This window comes from Xiphophorus couchianus, chromosome 12, assembly GCF_001444195.1.
Source record: "Xiphophorus couchianus chromosome 12, X_couchianus-1.0, whole genome shotgun sequence".
Lineage (NCBI taxonomy): Eukaryota > Metazoa > Chordata > Actinopteri > Cyprinodontiformes > Poeciliidae > Xiphophorus > Xiphophorus couchianus.
In genome coordinates this window covers 10,087,396-10,104,927 of record NC_040239.1, presented here as the reverse complement: position 1 = coordinate 10,104,927, position 17,532 = coordinate 10,087,396, and the positions used below count along the sequence as shown (strand labels likewise).

General features: G+C 37.1%; 1 protein-coding gene across 3 annotated transcripts in view; it reads left to right on the top strand.

The window, feature by feature from the left end:
- The window catches only part of gpat2 (glycerol-3-phosphate acyltransferase 2, mitochondrial), a 145,299-nt gene that overhangs the window by 106,778 nt on the left and 20,989 nt on the right, over nt 1-17,532 (top strand). For all 3 annotated transcript variants that reach the window (XM_028033987.1, XM_028033988.1, XM_028033986.1), the window contains exons 11-17: nt 4,684-4,863; nt 7,578-7,679; nt 9,648-9,730; nt 14,145-14,275; nt 14,355-14,425; nt 14,664-14,824; nt 15,568-15,671. In XM_028033987.1, coding sequence (XP_027889788.1) covers nt 4,684-4,863; nt 7,578-7,679; nt 9,648-9,730; nt 14,145-14,275; nt 14,355-14,425; nt 14,664-14,824; nt 15,568-15,671 — 832 coding nt within the window. The remainder of the gene's footprint in view (nt 1-4,683; nt 4,864-7,577; nt 7,680-9,647; nt 9,731-14,144; nt 14,276-14,354; nt 14,426-14,663; nt 14,825-15,567; nt 15,672-17,532) is intronic.

Genomic DNA, 17,532 nt, shown 5'->3' with positions numbered 1-17,532 from the left:
TTTAATGTCATGCTTGTTAACATAAAATGTAAAGAAAGTATATCTTTAGAAGAACAGTGAAATGATTTAAGTTAATCTTACAGGAATTCAGTCAGCAGCTCTTGGATTCTTATGAAGTATGTTTGATTCTAATTTAATCGAATAGTTTTATTTAATCAGTTTAACAGGAAACATTAAGGTGTGGAAGGAAGAAGCTAGAAAATATTAAAAATCTGTTTTGGATTTGTTTTCCCTTGTGGAAGCTCGGTTGTTTTGTCCTCATGAAGGGTTGTCCGACCCAACAATGCTCCTCACTCTCTCAGCCACAGCGTTGTACAAGACCGTGTTATTGTTGTTGTAAAATGTTGGGAAGCTTTTAGCAATTTATACCAACTGTTCTTTTGTTTGTGGTGGAATACAGCATACACTGAAACTCCACAAAACATTGAATCACAAATGTCAGTGCAAAACCTTTCAGTATCACAGAGTAAAGGATTACTTTGGTTCAATATTTGGTTAGCTCTAAACTTTCAGGTTCTGTGTAATTTTATTGTAGTTAGACATTTGGATGAACTTTCACTGCGCTTTATGCTCACAGAGAGAGATTGGGGAGGAAAATGTGAGTTAAACATGATAAATGTTGTCAATATTCAGCAACTATCACTCAGTTCCACGTAGTCCTAAGAAACATTGCTCTGTTTGGTCCACTTACACCTGAAAGCCCCGTTTGATCAACATTTATGAGTTTGATTGTTTTCTTGTAACAATTTAGTTTTACCCACCAATATAACACATCACCTGCTTGTTTTAAAGGAATGATGTTGTGCTAAAGATTAAACCAGGGGTGTCCAAAGTGTGACCCGGGGGCCATTTGTGGCCCCTGACCTCAGTTCAAGAAGGATACAAATTTGGCTCCCAGTTCAGGTATTTGATATAGATGAATCTTTAAATTTCTATCTTTAATTTGAACAAAATTGTCACAAACAAGTAAAATATTGGTTATAAAGGATTTGCTTTTTGCATTTTCTTCCAGAACCACAGACCTTTACTCAAAATTAAACTTTGCTTCTCAAATCTGTTTTTAATTAATTTTGAACTTGGCTAAATATAAACATTTTATTAATCAGAATTGATTAAACTGTGTTCTTTTTTTCCAATTGATACCTAGGAAATAAGCAACATAATCTTTTAATAAGACAAATCTGCAGAACATTTTTAAGTTTTGAAACTATAATAATAATATAATAATAAATATAATTAACGCATCCTTTTACAGCAACAAATCTGACTACTTTGTTTAATTTAAGTATTGCATGTTTAGTTATTGAGTTGGTAAAAATCTTTTTCTTTTTTTGTCCTCGAGTCCTTTTAAGTCTAGGATTTTGGCCCATTTGACAAAAAGTTTGGACACCACTGGATTATAGTGTTCAATAAAATTTGTTCATAGTAAATTGCAGTTGAATTTCCTATGTTTTCAGATTTCAGGTAACTTTTGTCCGTCATTATACAAATAGTTTTTCGTTTTACAAGCGACAGATGTGTTGATTCAGTCACTCCAAACCTTCATGCCTGGGTGTTTCCCAACATCTTCCAAATGTAAATATTATGCTGTGAAAATAACTACAGACCTTTCACCTGCTTACTCTGAGAATAAAAGATTATTTCGCTGTTATCCTTACAGCATGAATGAAAATCTGCAAATTAATTATGTGCAGTGAGGCCTTTGGACTAATATGCAACAAATGTTTTTAAAAAGCTGTAGACCTTGGGCGTGCTGTGGTGGTGTAGGCCTGTAGGGGATAGCGCGACCCATGTTTGGAGGCCTCAACGTGGCCGTCGTGGGTTCGATTCCCGGACCCGGTGACATTTGCGTCATTTCTTTCGCCCTTTTCTTCCCCCTTTCCTGTCAGCCTACTTTCATATAAGGGAAACTAGGGCCCACAAAAGACCCCCTGCAGGGGAGGACAAAGAAAAAAGAAAAAAAAAAAAGCTGTAGACCTCAAGAAAATAGCTATTTGAAATGTCCTTTGGTTATGGAAACCATTATTGAGATGAAAAAAATTATCAGAAGAGCTTGATGGAATAGAATTAGCTAAAACAAGCAAAAATTGTTGCAGTGTGGCACTGAAATGCAATAATGCATGTGCTGTCTGTAGAGCTACTGCACCCATGATGTGCTGATTTCAGGCCATCAACCTGAAATTATCTGTGGACATCCTCCCTGTCAGCTGTTTACATGTAACCAACAACGAGGAGAAGCAACCCTGACAAAAATTAATGAATTTTGGGGTTTTTTTTTAAACAAAAATAAAGAAATGGCAGGTAATTGTATAAAATTGCAGGGTAAGCAATGTGCATCATTATAATTTGGCTTTCTGTGGTGGCGTGTTATCACAGCCAACTCCTCGATCGGAATACAGCCTGTATTTTCCTGCTTTCCCTCGTTCCCCAGCTTCATCCCACTTTCTTTTCATTCCTGAAATTACCAGAGGGGTTGCATTTTGCTACAGAGATCCCACTTTGGGTTTTGCTCCACAAAGCAATGAGAACAGGGTGGAGAAATGAGAAGAGCGCTGGTTACCTGATTGTGTTTACTTGGCAGGTCTGCCCTCATTGTTATTCTCTTATCAGAGGATGGTTTGTGCTTTTTTTTTCTTCTTTTTATTATGCAGCATCTACTATTCCCTCACATCTTTTCTAGATTTTCTGGTGCTGTTTATCTGTGTAGCACTGCAGCAATTAATACCTGTTTCTATTTAAAAAGAAGCTGTTGTTTTGTACAAATTTCTCTAAAGAGGTTTGCTTCCCTCTATAAAGTAAAATTATTCTTATCCAAATTATTCATTGTAAGAGAAACTTAAAAATTCACATATATTTGACATAGACTGATGCTTTTTAAGTATTTATTTATGTTTACCTATGTAAAGTAAATACTGCGCATTCATAGAGCTTCACTTTTTCCACATTTTCTTTGTTACAGCCTTATTTCAACTTGTATTAAATTAATATCTACCTTAAAACTGTATACACACTTGAATAAGTAAGCTTTTCAATAAAATACTTATTTATTGATGAGCATCTGTAGGTTTTATTCAAAGATCTGGACCTCTTTCAGATCAATGCTGTGCTGTGAAGCTCAAACTGTTCTACACAGTAGTACAACCCCAGTGGTATGTAAAGAGTTTTATTTATTCGTTTGTCCATTTATTTCTTTCCTTCATTTACCATTTATGTGACTAAGCATATTGGCCTTGTGTGAGAGAGCAGGCCTGTTTATCGGTTGTATTTCAATGTTAATAGACCTTTATTGTTTATTGAGTGTGGGCCTGCTTAACTGCTGTTCAATGGTAATTGAATTTCTCCTGTTTGTAAGGGGAAAACAGTACTCGAGGCGAGGGAAGTGTCTCTGAATGTCATAAAGTGTCCTCCGCCCCCACACACACACAATCGCTCCTTTTTCCTGCTTTTTACCCCGTCCGTTCTGTTTTGATTCGTCATCCTTCAGCTGCTTCTATCATCTGTACCCCTTCCTCCAGCATCTTCCTACTTTACCTTTGTCTCAAGGATGCAAACAATGAATCTACTTAAATTGTCGATTCACGGTTTATTAGATTAAAATGAGTTCTAATTGATTAACTAATAATGTCCGCTTAGACCTTCTTTCAGTGTTGTAGTTTGGCTGCCATCCACAAGAGGGCACAACTGGTTATCCTCAAGCTTAGCTGGTTGTGAGAGAAACAAATATGGCGGAGGGCGCATCCAGTCCAAACAGTCCGAGATACAAAATGAACTTTATGTGGTTCTGTTTAGAAATATAAACTCTCAACAAGCTCCTTAAATTTCACCTTGATAGTGCAAGTCGAGCTGCATAACGGAGCAACGTCAACTTCTCATTCCTTCAAGAGCAACCAGGCCTTCTTTATGAATGTATTCTTTATTTACTCTTTTTATCTTTCATTTTTCTATTCAGCAAAAGGTTCTTGTTTTATCTTGTAAATCTGTCCAAGTTTAATAATGAACAGGGTTTCCCACAAAACTTCCTAAGTCTGGCGGTGGGGGCGGTAGAGCAGTCATCCAGCGGCCCACCATGTTTTTGAGTAAAAAAATGTTTGAAGTTGACAGGAAATGTTAAAATATCACATGGTAATTATGTGTTATTGTGTGGCTTTATTAACAAAACCGAAACACCAACTATAAAGTCTTAAAAAAGAGGCAAACATCAAGCAAATGCAGTTAAATAAATATCAGTTTTTTTCACTGCAGTCTTGTCATTCGAATTATGATTGAAATTTTCCTAAGACATCCGTAATTTGATTAAATAAAAAAATGTTATCCTTTATCTGTCACTTTATTTGCTGATGTTGTCACCAAAAAGACTCTTTAACCCGTCTTTGCTGTCACTGTTGTGTATAAAAACATCTATAATAAATAAGCAAACAATGCTTAGCCTGGCGGGGGAAGCATGTAAAACCTGGTGGCCTGCCAGGCTTATAATACCCTGGGGGAAACCTCAGTGTGAGAAAACCACAATTTTATGTTAATGTGGTCAGTATTTAATACAGCTGATAGTTTTTTAAGAAATATATAATGTTCTTTTTTTCATATCAATCTATTTAGATTAATTCATTAATCAATAATTAGCATCGTATGCAACTGATGCCAGGATTTACAGACCTTTTTTTTTGTCATGTCTCTCCTCCTCAGCTGGTATGTGAGCTGCTTCACGAGGGTCAGGCGTTAAGCGTCGGCGTGTCAGCGGCATTTGGCCACGGCGGCCAGTGGCTGGCTCGCATCAGGCAGCTCATCAAAGAGGGATCTGTCCCTGATGTCAGCCTGGTCCCTGTGGGCATCTCATACGACTGTGCGGCCGACACCAACGTAAAGGTGCACGCGAGTAAACACACACTAGCAGGCACACGGTTAATGGCAGCCATCTGTAACTGCTGTGCCCTCGAGAGCAACACAGCAGATTTGGTTTCTCAAGCTGTGAGAGGAAGAAATGTGTGAGGCCACGATGCTGTAAGAGGCGGAGGGAAAAAGTGCAGATGTTGGTGTTCAGCTACCAACAGGAAGCAAGTTACAGTAGTTTGGTTTGCTTCGCTCGTTATCAAACTGATTTGGTGTGACACGAGGCGCATGCAGTCACTGGTAATTATTGAATCACTCAATATGGCAATTTGCGTCAAAAAATAACATAGCAATAACCGACTGACTCATATCTGAAAACAAAGACGTGGTTTACAGATAATTTTTGATTTAGCGTGACTTGTCTTTCCTTAGGATCTTTTATGTTTGTTGGTATCTCACATGCATAATAAATCTTCTCAGAAATATGAGCAAACATGCAGCCTACGACTCCTACAGCTGCAGGAGAAATCAAGAAACTGAGGAAGATTATCACATCGCCCATTTGGAATATAAACAAAACATAAAGTACACCTTTAAATTCTCAGGTTTTACATATTTTGTGTTTTAGTGCTATAGGGGTGTTCTTGGTTTCTCTCAAACGTTTCCTTTTTGGCTTTTAGTGGTTTAAGTTCACTTAAGATTAGATTTTAATAATTGAAATCTAGACCCTTTATACATTAAACTCGTGGAATGGTGTACTTATATCCATTTATGTATTTAACATTACTGCATCAGGGTTTTCCCTTAAAAACAGTTGCAGGACTCAAACAAGGCGAATGCAAGAGCCACTTAATGGCTGGTTTTCCTCTTCCCAGGAGCCATGTCATTACATCAGGGTTTCTACAGTCTTGAAAAAGTGGAAATGTTGCTTTTATTGTACAGATTTTGATAATTTTTTAAAAGAGAGGCAATTTTCAGTGATATTTGAATAAAATTTATTTTTGGTTTATCAGATCACAATTTGAGCTGGACTTGTTGGCCACCAGTATTTTCTGTTTGAGTTTAAACTATGGTAACAGTGGGCATTTTTTTGCTTTCTGCCTTTAGTCCAGCGTTGCTAAGCCCTCCTCATCGAGGTACACTGCCCTGCATATTTTTAATGTTTTCTTGTACTTCAAAAACACTAAATCTTACAAATCTTTTGTCTAATTTCTAGTGCAGTTATCTTAATAAACTTGAAATAAGACAAAACTAACTTACAAGTAAAATTTTAGCAAGATATAGGAAATTGTTTTGAGTCAATGATTCCATAATATGATTTAAAAAGTCCTAGTATCCCTGGCAGATTATTTTACTTATAACATGGGGAAAATATTGTATTAGTGAAAAATCTGCCAGTGAAATTAGAACCTTTTTATCAATATTAAGGAATTATTTATACTGAACAAGCTCTTATACCTTGCTGAAAAGTTACTACTGTATTTCAAGTTTTCTTAGATATTTGCACTAGAAGCCAGACCAAAAATACTTGGTAAAATTTAGTTTTTTTGCAGTGTACACTCCATGTTGTTCAAAGCATAGTTCTTTAGTTAATATGATGATATTAGAACTTATTTTGCCAGAATACTGGGATCATCCAGCTTTGTTCAGTTAAACTATCTTCCTTCTCTGTGATACTCCATAAACACACAAAGTATTAAACCTTTATTTGATTGAAACAGTTACTTAGATGTGAAGGTGTGGCTCTGAGCCCAATCTCGAGTGGTACATCCTAACTGGTCCTTTTTTATAACAATTTTAAACAGGCACCAGCCTTCAGAACCGCTTTGGTGGAAAAGTATCCTAAAATAAAACAGGGATTTCTGTCTAGGTTTGCTGGACACCCCTGGGTTTTAGATGATACTGCAAGTAAAGGAAGCACTGAAACAGGAAGAGCTGCTACTGCTCTGCCAGAATGATCAGCTAAAAGCTCAGCATCAGCACCGCCCTTAAATCTGCACCAGCCATATGGTTGATGTAGGCGTAGGCACCACTCGGGTATATTTACACTGTTTTAAGAGCGTATTTTCACAAAGGGGCAGGATCCTCTAAATCCATAACACCGTATGCTTTCTACCTACACCCCCCTGAAAAGGTTTGTTGAAAGCATAATGGTTCTCCAAAAAGTATTAAGCCAGACTGTTGAGTGCATGAGTGCCTATTTCAGTGCTGCAGACGATGAATATTTCTCACTTAACCAAGGCTCAGGATGTCATTGTTGCTGACACAGTTTTCTCAGGCTTGTACTGGGAGACGGCTCGTTGTTACACATTTAGGGTCAAGAGGAAAAACATTTTCAGTGACATAACAGCTGCTAGACTCTCTCAGGGTTTTTCTCTCTCACCAGCCTGCAGAGCTTGATTAGTTAAGGGTTTGCTGATAATTTGTCCAAGGCATCATTGATTGCTGTTGGTCTCCATAAAAGCTGCCCTCTGTTATCTACACTCCAAAGCTCTGCTGTAGAGAGTGGGTGTTGCTCTCTGTTAATTGCAATACTAGGGTTTTCACTCTAGCATTTTGTTCTTTCATTCAGACACGTAAAGTACAGAACGCACTGTTCATGCATCCAGAAGCCGGATGTTTTCTCTTACTACTTGTACTTTATGGCCATCAGTGATGTTAGAATTGGAATTTTCCTCCTGATGTACTTATTTCGGGGATATAAAGAGTGAATTTCTGTTTGCTGACGTATATTTTCCATGTCCACACAGGAAGCTGGTTTACAGTCTGTGTTGCAGTGGCTGTCGTCGCTTCTCTGGAAGAAACCAGCAGGAAGTGTGATGATCCACCTTTCCCAGCCATTTTCTCTCAAGGTGAAAGATACGGGCCCTCATTTGGGTTAAGAAATGATCAAAGGGTAATTTGCATATGTGAGTTATAAAATGAAACCTGGAAAATCCCAGCATACAAGCAATCCAGAGAACTGCCAACTGGAAACATCAATTATCCACTGCATCTATATTTATCCATGGTTTGGAAAAAGTATGGAATCTGATTTGTTCTAGTACAGTTGATCTGAGCTTGCATAAAGTGAGGAAAATGTTGGTCATCGCAGTTTTTAACCATTATATCACAATCTGTGTTCTTAGTATTATGCAGCCATACTTTAGACTCCTATCAGTTAATCACGCAGCAGCGACGCATTTTATGGTAAACCCATAAATTGATTCAAACAGTCTGATAGTCTCTTTTCAAGTTTGTACAAAACAGTTCCTCCAGTTCTCCTTCAATACACCTGTCTGTTTTTTCTCCACCTCAGTCTGTTTTTTAAACGTGTTAATGTCTGTTGTGCCAGTCCCACAGTGTTGTAACGATCAGTAGTTTTAATGGTTTGGAAACATCAGTTTCTCTATCTTAAAAACGTACTCCCCGTTTTAAAACAGACTCAACAAAATAATTTCTTTACTGCTATTTATAACAGAATTTTTACTATTATTCAAAGTGCTACTAAAATAATATTACCTATTACTATAATATTATAATAATATATTATTATTGTTACTATGAACAATAGGTAATAATTACCTAATATTACCTATTGTGTAAATAGGTAATAATTGCAACATAACAAAAACATTACATTTCATAACTGTTATGTTTTTCATATCATTTAATTTGCACCTTCAGTTTCCAAACCATTACAGTTTTTCAGGATAGTATTTCCAAACAGCCAAATGTGCAGGTCTGTAAAAAAAATGTAGAGCCCACTGCACTGAGCCCCATTGAAAACCTCCTGGTTATTCCACCAATTATTGATTTCTGAACTCTTACAGAGTTTAAATATTAGTATGGTTGTTTCTAAATTAATATAAACTTGTTTTCTGTGCATTATTTGAGGTCTGAAAACACTAAATCCTTTTGTTATTTTGACCATTTCACATTTTCTGTAAATAAATACTAAATTTTTGCCTGGAATTTCAGAGACATGTTGTCAGTAGTTCATAGAATAAAAGAACAACGTTCATTTTACTCAAGCATATACCTATAGAAAGTAAAATCAGAGAAACCTATAATTTTAAGTGGTTTCTTAATTTTTTCCAGAGCTGTATGTATCGTGTAAGTAGGTCCCTTCTTTCAGCCGGCTGACTGGCAGTGCACAGATACATTTAGGGATGGGTTACTCTTTTTACCAAACACTTGGAAAATTTTAATGACTTCATGACTTTATTTTAGAAAACAGTGAGTTCCTCCTCTTTAGAAGCACTTTAAACTCTGAAAAGGTCATAAGGGGAATATTTTAGTGGTTTTAAAACAATAACTGTTTAAAATGTCGGTATGCATAGGTTGCATTTTCATAAATATTTATATTTTTTCACAGACAGGTCACGGTTGATTTGTATGACAAACGGTGCGCCTTGCATAAATCATACTGACCTTTAAAAGTTGGCTAAGTAAATTTACTTTTAAAAATGAGAGCTGAGACTGTAAATTTATTGAAGCTTTATTCTTGTAATGAAACGCTCTTTTGACCCATAACGTATATATTTTGATTCACTTGGATGGAGCTGTGTTAAATTGAACATATTAGTATAATTTGTGCAGTAGAAATAACCACAAATGTTTTTTCTTCTCCAAAATGATTAAAATGTTATGAATCTCTTTTTAATAACTTGGCAAATATAGCCAAATTATTTACAGATTGATACCATTTTGAGACGAAGCTTCTGCCAAAAATTGTACCAACTTTCTGCATTTCTCTTGGCTCTGCTGACTAAAAGTGTGTTAAATGGTGTAGAACATCTGCTTTCCTGTGCGTTAATCATGAGTTTTTCTATGTGTAGGAGATGTGTGAGTCGGGGCGGTGCAGAGTAGATGAATGGCTCCCTCTACAGGACCTGTTGCTGCCTGTTGTCCTCAACAACAGGTAATCCAACCGCCTGCGCTCCTTCCTCTGTGCACGAGTGAGTGTGAAAACTGTAATGTAACAACACCCCCAATAGGATTCCCGTTTGTTGTTTTTTTTTGTCATTTTTATCCAACATCTGTGAAATTAGAAAAGTTCCTTTCTGTTAAACTTTGAACAACTTCCCCTCTAAACCTTAAATCTGGCACAGGCATGATGCAAGCCCTGATGAGAGCTTCATCCTCTTAGACTCGCTCCAATTACCATCAACATTACAGTCTGCCAGTGAAAAAGATAACGGAAAGAAAATAACATCCACCCTCAATCTCTGCTTGGCGCCTAACGAGCAAAGCAGCTTCTCCCCTCGTGTGTTTACTCTGCTCAGAGAGGGGCTCTCCACTCCATGTTTTCAGTAGGAATATCAAAACTGATTCCTGAAAGTTCCAAAGAACGGTGAAGATATTTAATTGTTACCAGCATGAGAGTACTTTTAGCTCCCAGTTCAGGTCTGCACCAAAAACGATGCTGCGGCACGATTTCTTGGTTACTTAGATTTCATCTCTCCAAGCGTCTCTCTGCCCCTGCATGTTAATGCTGCACAGAAAACAGATGGATGAGTGGGTTGTTAAAAATTAAAAGTCCTCACGTGTGAAATATTTATTTACAAAGGTGCAATAACTCTGAGCGGTTTGTTTATTCTCAGTTGAGATCAAGAGCTTTTACAGTCAGTGGGTCCAGATTTGACACACACACAGACACATGCTGATGCTCTTGTGCGTATCTCTCTCGCACACGTGCAGAGCTAAGATGCATAAATAACAGTCAAGCTGCGCCCACACTTCTCCAGGTAAGAGGCCGGAAGTTTTTATCAAACACGGCTCAGTGTTTGAGTGATGCACCTGCAGTTACTTTTCCGAGTTGACCTTATATTTCTGAAGGACTCGCATTCACTAGACCGTTTGTCGGTGTTTACACTGCTGTGTTTGATTGCAATTCACAGCTACATGTCCAAACAACAAAAGCACTACTGTAGAGATTTTGTGTTAATTTCTGCAGTGTTTGAAGCCTGCAGCTGTACCGCGGTAACAGCAAGTGTAGTTGTCCAAACATTGTTCAAAAGACGCTTATTGTGAAGAATAGCCACACAGCTACACCTTTAACAACAGCAAAGGTGCTTGTTATGAGGCAAAAACCCCTTCGTGGCTTGAAAGCACACATTTTTATGTCTAAATCAGGGTTGAAATGATTCATTGAGTGCCTCAAATACCACGTTTCATCAAGACAATTACTGTCAAACAGTGAGCTTTAGATAGAAAATCAAACAGACTTTTATCCTACTTTGTTCAGCTAGATTACTTAGAACTTGACTTGGCTGTGGAAAATTTGGAAAATCTTCTGCAGTGAGAGCAGTCATGATGCGTCAAGCTCTTAATTCTCTAAAAACGTTTTTCCATTTTGTTTTCTGCATCTACAAGACTTTACACCACAATCGCATCGCAGTATGACTGTCTCAGACTGCAACACACATCAGCAAGCATACCTGATGCTATTTTAATAAGAAAACTAGACCAGCATCTGGCAAACCAAAGCGCCGCTTCTGGTTGTCCTTTTAACACCTGTTCTGTTCTGAACCGTTGATACTTTAATAAAACTCTCCACATCTGAAAACCAGATGGAAGTTCTGTCTCATTGTGTTTCAATACGAGTCCAAAGTGTGTTAAAGGAGATGAATGATGGTCATCACTTAAGGAGAATTCACATTCAAATTCAGAAATACTTTATTAGTCCCAAAGGGAAGCTAAATGTTGTCGTAGCTCATTAATTCACATTCTTCAATGAGTTATTGAAGGTGGTGATGTGCTGTTGGTAGGAAACGTCTCTTGTAGCAGTTTGTGTTACAGCAAATCTGAGAAGCCTCTGACTGAAGAGTTTTCTCAAGATAATTAATCAAGACACAATGGGCTGAAATTATTCATGCTATAGTTACTAACTTTTGTTTTATTGAAACTCTGAAGAACATTTTTTGATTTGTGACTTCAAGAACCATCTCAATCCGAACTTTGGAGTCCGCTGGGTTAGTAAATCTCACATCTCTAAGCATGATACTGCCACCACTCGAATGGACTAGAGGTGAACTGATCGCAGTTTTCTGGCCGATCGGTGATTACCAACATTTAAAAAACCTGACCTGCCGGTTCAGATTTTGGACTCATTTTTTTGTCTGTTGCTACATATTGCAAGAAAGTGGTTGAGTTGGCAACAGTGGGGCCAGGATTGTTAACTGTGCAAATGTGACCTGGTGGCCCAATGTAGGCTTGTTGCAGGTTAAGATTAAAGTAGGTTAAAATCTACTGTCACAAAATATTTTGGTTTCTCAGTGTGATAGGAGAATGAAAGGTAGGTCAAATAAACACTTTACTTTGGCCTCAATCTGGAGTTGGAAGGTATAGACCTGGTTCCATGTGAAGCTTAATTACTCCCTTTGTTAAATGTTAATTATTTTGAAACAAAAAACAAAGAGCAAAAGCAGATTTTGGTATCATTAAAACATACATTCATTAAATGCTAACCTGGATAAACCAAAATAAACACAAAGACACAAGATGCCTGTTTGGGAAAAGTATAGAAATTTGTTTCAGCATTTCCAGATTTGGATATACATGAGAAAGGAGAATAAAGTGAGGCAAATATTAGTATTTCCAGACATTATCACATTTTCTGTTGTCTACAGGTTGTTGTTCATTTCCAGTGTCTTTGCTTTCTTTCTTTTTTTAGATTAAGAACCTTGAGTCTTTATATTACTCTGTTGAAAGCAATCGAGCCACATCAATAAATCCCTTTCTTTAGTAAGAAAATAATTTTTATAGAGTTTATTTTGAAGAAAATTACATTTCTGTTTGTTTTCTTCACTTTAACTGCACTGAAAGCACACCAAACTTTTCTTTCAGAGTCTGCATGTTGAATATTGATTTCATCGTTACACCTCAAACCTCTCAAGGTTTTCAAAAACTAAGCCACGCCAGTGCTGCTGTTACCCAGGAACTTGACGCGATGCCCTTCAGAGGTTTTGTGCATATCCAAAACACTCTGGAAACTCTCACACTCCCTTCCCACTGCATTCTTAATGCATAACACCTTCATCTGAATGGGCCCTAAGAAGATGTCAAAAACATTTTCACATCTCCTCCCTGGTTGGAGTTAAAGATCAAGCTTTTTGTAATAAATTAATGAACGCTTCTTTCTTTGTGCAGGAGTCTAAACTCAGGTGGGTTTAGACTCAAAGGGTTGGAACTCATAACTAAAAACAAATGATAAAATAAATAATTAAAACATATAAAAACATTATTACCTTTAGTAAAGCTTTCATTACTGTAAATAAAATGGAGATATTTACATTACTTGTTGAAAATGGTCTGAAAAATCTCCAATTTAAATGTTTTTATTAAATGTAAATAAGATCAGATAAATATTTTTCCCCAAAATCGGTACGCCTTTTTTCTGTTCCATTTGTTATGTGAAATATGTTCATCAATTTAAAAAAAAAAAAAAAGTCTTTATTGAATTGAAATAATTTCATACATAATCCTTTGGGCCTTAGTCCAAAAATGTTACCACGTTTTAGTATGAATATGAAAAATAAAAAGCAATCCTAATCCAGAATAGTTTTATTAACTTTCAAGATGGAGTGAACCCGTCAAGATAACCAAAGAAGGCAAAGCAAGTTTATTTCACCTTTTATATACAAGACAAAATGAAATTACAAAGCTAAATTTAAAAGTCTTTAATAAAAAGTAGATATTAAAAAATAGATATCATAAACATTTCGTAAACAAAAATGTTTTCGGTCATAATCTATTTATATAACAAATATATAAAACAAATATATTTGTTATATGTTAACAAATATATTATCCCTATTGATATAATATTGATATAATGATTTAAGTCATCAAACTGGCTTTGTCTTTATTTAGTCAGGAAATTAATTTTGTTTGAAGACACCATGCAACTTTAAATCCAATCTGTGCCCATTGTTGTATTTTGCAGATAAATCAGTCGTTTACTATTGAGCGCAGGGACAAACAACATTTCCAGAGGCTAACTTGTTTAAAAGCTGCCCTTCTGCATTTTTACAATTAGAGTGAGTTCAAAGAGAAACGAGCTTTGATCGGATTCGTGTGATTAATGATAATGGGATAAAATTGCAGTGGCTTGCATTGTTGTTACCTTGATTCCTATCATACAGAGTGGAGCTGAATTTACCCTGAATAAACCCCGGAGCCGTGTGAGTGTGCAACAAATAATCAAGCTATCTAAAACCACTTGATTGTTGTAATTGGCTATCAGGAGAAAAGAAGTGTAATTTAAAGTTTAGTAGGGAAGAATTGAGTTGAATTGAACGTTCAGTTAAATGCCTCTTACTTTTTCATTTTAGAGCTGACAGTGTGTTTGGGAAGAGACGGATGTCGTGGCTTCTGCCTGCGTTGCATTCTGCTCCTGAACTCGAAGAGAAGAGGCATTCAGATAGAGACCTCAGCGTTGCCATCGTCCTCCACCTCATCTTCTGTAAATCCAGAATTATTTAAAATCCCACTGAGCCTTAATTAAATCTTTATCTCAGGACGGTGTTTGTGTTTTTATGTAGCGGTCGCTTCCTGCACGGCTGTGATGTCCACCAGTCTCGTGTCCAGTCTGCTACTCTACAAACACAGCAAGGTACACACATCCTTCCTGTGTTGCTATGTTCGCTGCTCTCTGCATTAAAGTCTGCCGCTGCTACTCAATATCCATCAATTCTCCTAGAGACTCTTAAACAAAATTGGTTTTCAGTGTAGTAGAGTGTGACAGTGATTTTTCTGAGTCATACCCAGCAATCCCAGACTCATATCTCCAGATGGTTAATGCTCATGTCTGATTCTGGAATTAAACATCTCCTTCTTCCGCTGCTCCGCAGGGCGTGAGTACATCTGTCCTGTGTTGTGACGTCGCCTGGCTCCTCGAGGAGCTCTTGTTCAGGAACAGAGACGTTGGCTTTAGGGGAACTCTTCCAGAAATCGTCCACTACTCTCTCTCCCTGCTTGCACCTCACCTCATCATCGCTGCGTTGCCGACAGGGTAGTTCTGTTGTGTTTCTGCTACAGAATCAGAACAAACACTGAAAGTACATACGTTCACCCTCTTGGGCACGTGTCAAACTCGAGCCCCGAGGGCCAAATCCGGCCCGCCGTAGCATTTTAAGTGGCCAACTAGATTCCAAATTATATCAGGAAGGCCCTCAAGTTTTTTCACAAATCTACAAAATTCACACAAAATCAACAGATTCCACATCTTTCTCAAAATTGACCAAAAACATTGGGTTTAAGTGACTGCTGCCTTAGTCTTACTTGATGTCAAGTAACTGATAAGGTGATTAATAAAAAGTTACATTAGGGCAAATATCCTAACAATTCTTTACAAATATTTTGAATTTAGCAGAATCTGTGATTTTGATTGCAAAATAAACCCCACAAAAGCAATCACGAACTCCTAGGAGGGACTGGGCAGTGTGAAAAGATGTTCAATATTATTTAATTTTAATAAATACTTATTGAAAATTGAAACAACTATTTATTAATATCAATATTTTCTGGCGCAGCTGGCCCTTTAAGAACATTCAGATTTTTGATTTGGCCCAGAACAAAACAAGTTTGACACCCCTGCTCTTGGGTATTGTACCCTTTTTACTGCTTGTACAAATTGAGTATGATTAACAAAATTTGGCTCTTTTGACAAAAAATTAAATTATAACTCTTCAGTGTAACAGTGAAAACACTTTTTAAGCAGTAAAAACTCTATTTTGAGTAAAACCTCTCTTTTAGGAAAGACCCTCTCATTGTCCCTCGTCCGTCCGCTGCTTCTGTTCTTCACCTCTCTGCTCTGGCCCAGAAGGTGACTCACACCTTCATACTGGAAGCTGTGGGAGGTGAGTGAGTTTTCCTGTGACGCGTAAGCTGAAATGTCACCTTGAAATATATATATACTGTATATATATTGTTGGTGTGTCTTATTTTTTTGTGTTGGGCATTGGCAGTTCTGACCTCTTGGCTCGTCAGATCTCAATTGATATTCCTCCACTATCTAGAAATTGAAAGACTAATAAAGAAGTTTAATTTCTTCCTGATATAGGAAAATATGTAAATTGGTCTGAAATAATGTTCCATCTTTAACAAAGTTCCTCCTAAACTTTTTATTATTCTGTTGAAAAATTCTTTTTTTTATAAAGGAATAAAGGCAAATTAAAAGTAACCCAAATGCCAAAGAAGGAGGAAGAGTAGACTAAGAAATAAGTGAGAGTATTTAATCATCGGTTTCTGTCCACCAGCTTAAATCGAAAATTTCAATGATAACCAGCAACTTTATTTACTAACTGGTTCCCAGCACTACAAATTCACTTTTTACTGGTCAAATCCACTTCAGCATCAGAATGATATGCATCATGTAGGCTGTTCAATGGATTGAATGATGGCAGCTGCCAGCCCAACATCCAGCAATGACACTAGATTGTTAAATTATACCTTATAATTGACCCTTAGGAAAATGTTTGTGTATTGTTGTGCAGTAATCAATGTTTGTCACATTGATTACTGCAACAGTGTGTTCACAGGTCTGCCTAACAAATCAATCCTCCAGCTGCAGCTGATCCAGAACTCTGCTGCTTATGTTCTCACTAAAACCAGGAAGATGGAGCACATAAACCCAATTCTAAAGACCCTACACTGGCTCCCGTTAGCTCAAAGAATAGACTTTAAAATACTGTTGTTAGTTTATAAATCACTGAGTGGCTTAGAACCACAATTCAATAAAGATCTGCTGCTGTTGTATCAATCTTCCATTCTCTTCAACCTCAGAACTAGAACCAAACAAAAAGAAGCATCATGCAGATGCTAAAAACCCATTTGATTAGAGTTGCCTTTTTATTAAAATTAACTGAAACATAATTTTTTGTTAGTAGTTCAACTTTTCTTTACCTTCCATTGCAATTAACTTTTTTGTGTTTTCATCATTTTGATTTCCCTTGTTGCTGAAATTTGCTGTACAAACAAACTTTCCTTTTCTACTTGTACGTGATTCTTTATTCCATTGGGATGCAGAGATGTTGCTATGGAGACAGTCAAAAACTAAAAATCAAGAATCTCTTTCTTCCAAGTGCACGTGGTGCCGCTATAATTGATCCTTTATCAATTATTGATCCATCCTCCATTATTGGAGGACAAATGTTAGCAGGTGAAAGGGATGCAGCTATTTCCTGCAGATCAGCGCTAGCCGCTCTAATCCCCAGCCTCTGGTCAGCTTGGCAATTAGCTTCTTAGACTTTGGTCATGCAGGTCCTCTTCCACAACAAGCTTTTTATTTTCTCCTCTGCATCATCGAAGTTCACTCTTAATCTCCAGCAAAATGTTAAATAAAAAAAATCCTTCCATCGACCAAAATAAAAGCCCCAGTCCTTTTCCAGGAGGAAGAGTGGGCGCAGATTCACTGACAGAAAATGAGGAATTGGTGAAAATTCTGAATTGTACAGAGAAGCAGAACAAAGTGAGCCAAGACCAGAGAGATTTGGTGCCACATGGGGCTGGGCTTTTTGTACCCGCTGATTTAGCAGAGCAGGGACTAAATATTTATTACCAACTGTTTAAGTCTATTGAAGGAGTATTTTCTTTTACTCAGATACATTAAAATTTTTGATTTGGACCAGATTGTGCTTCTCAGATTTGTTGTTGGGATCAGACAGAGCAGCAGAACGATTTAGCTTTAAATGAGGCAGATTGGATCAGTTTGATCCGGTT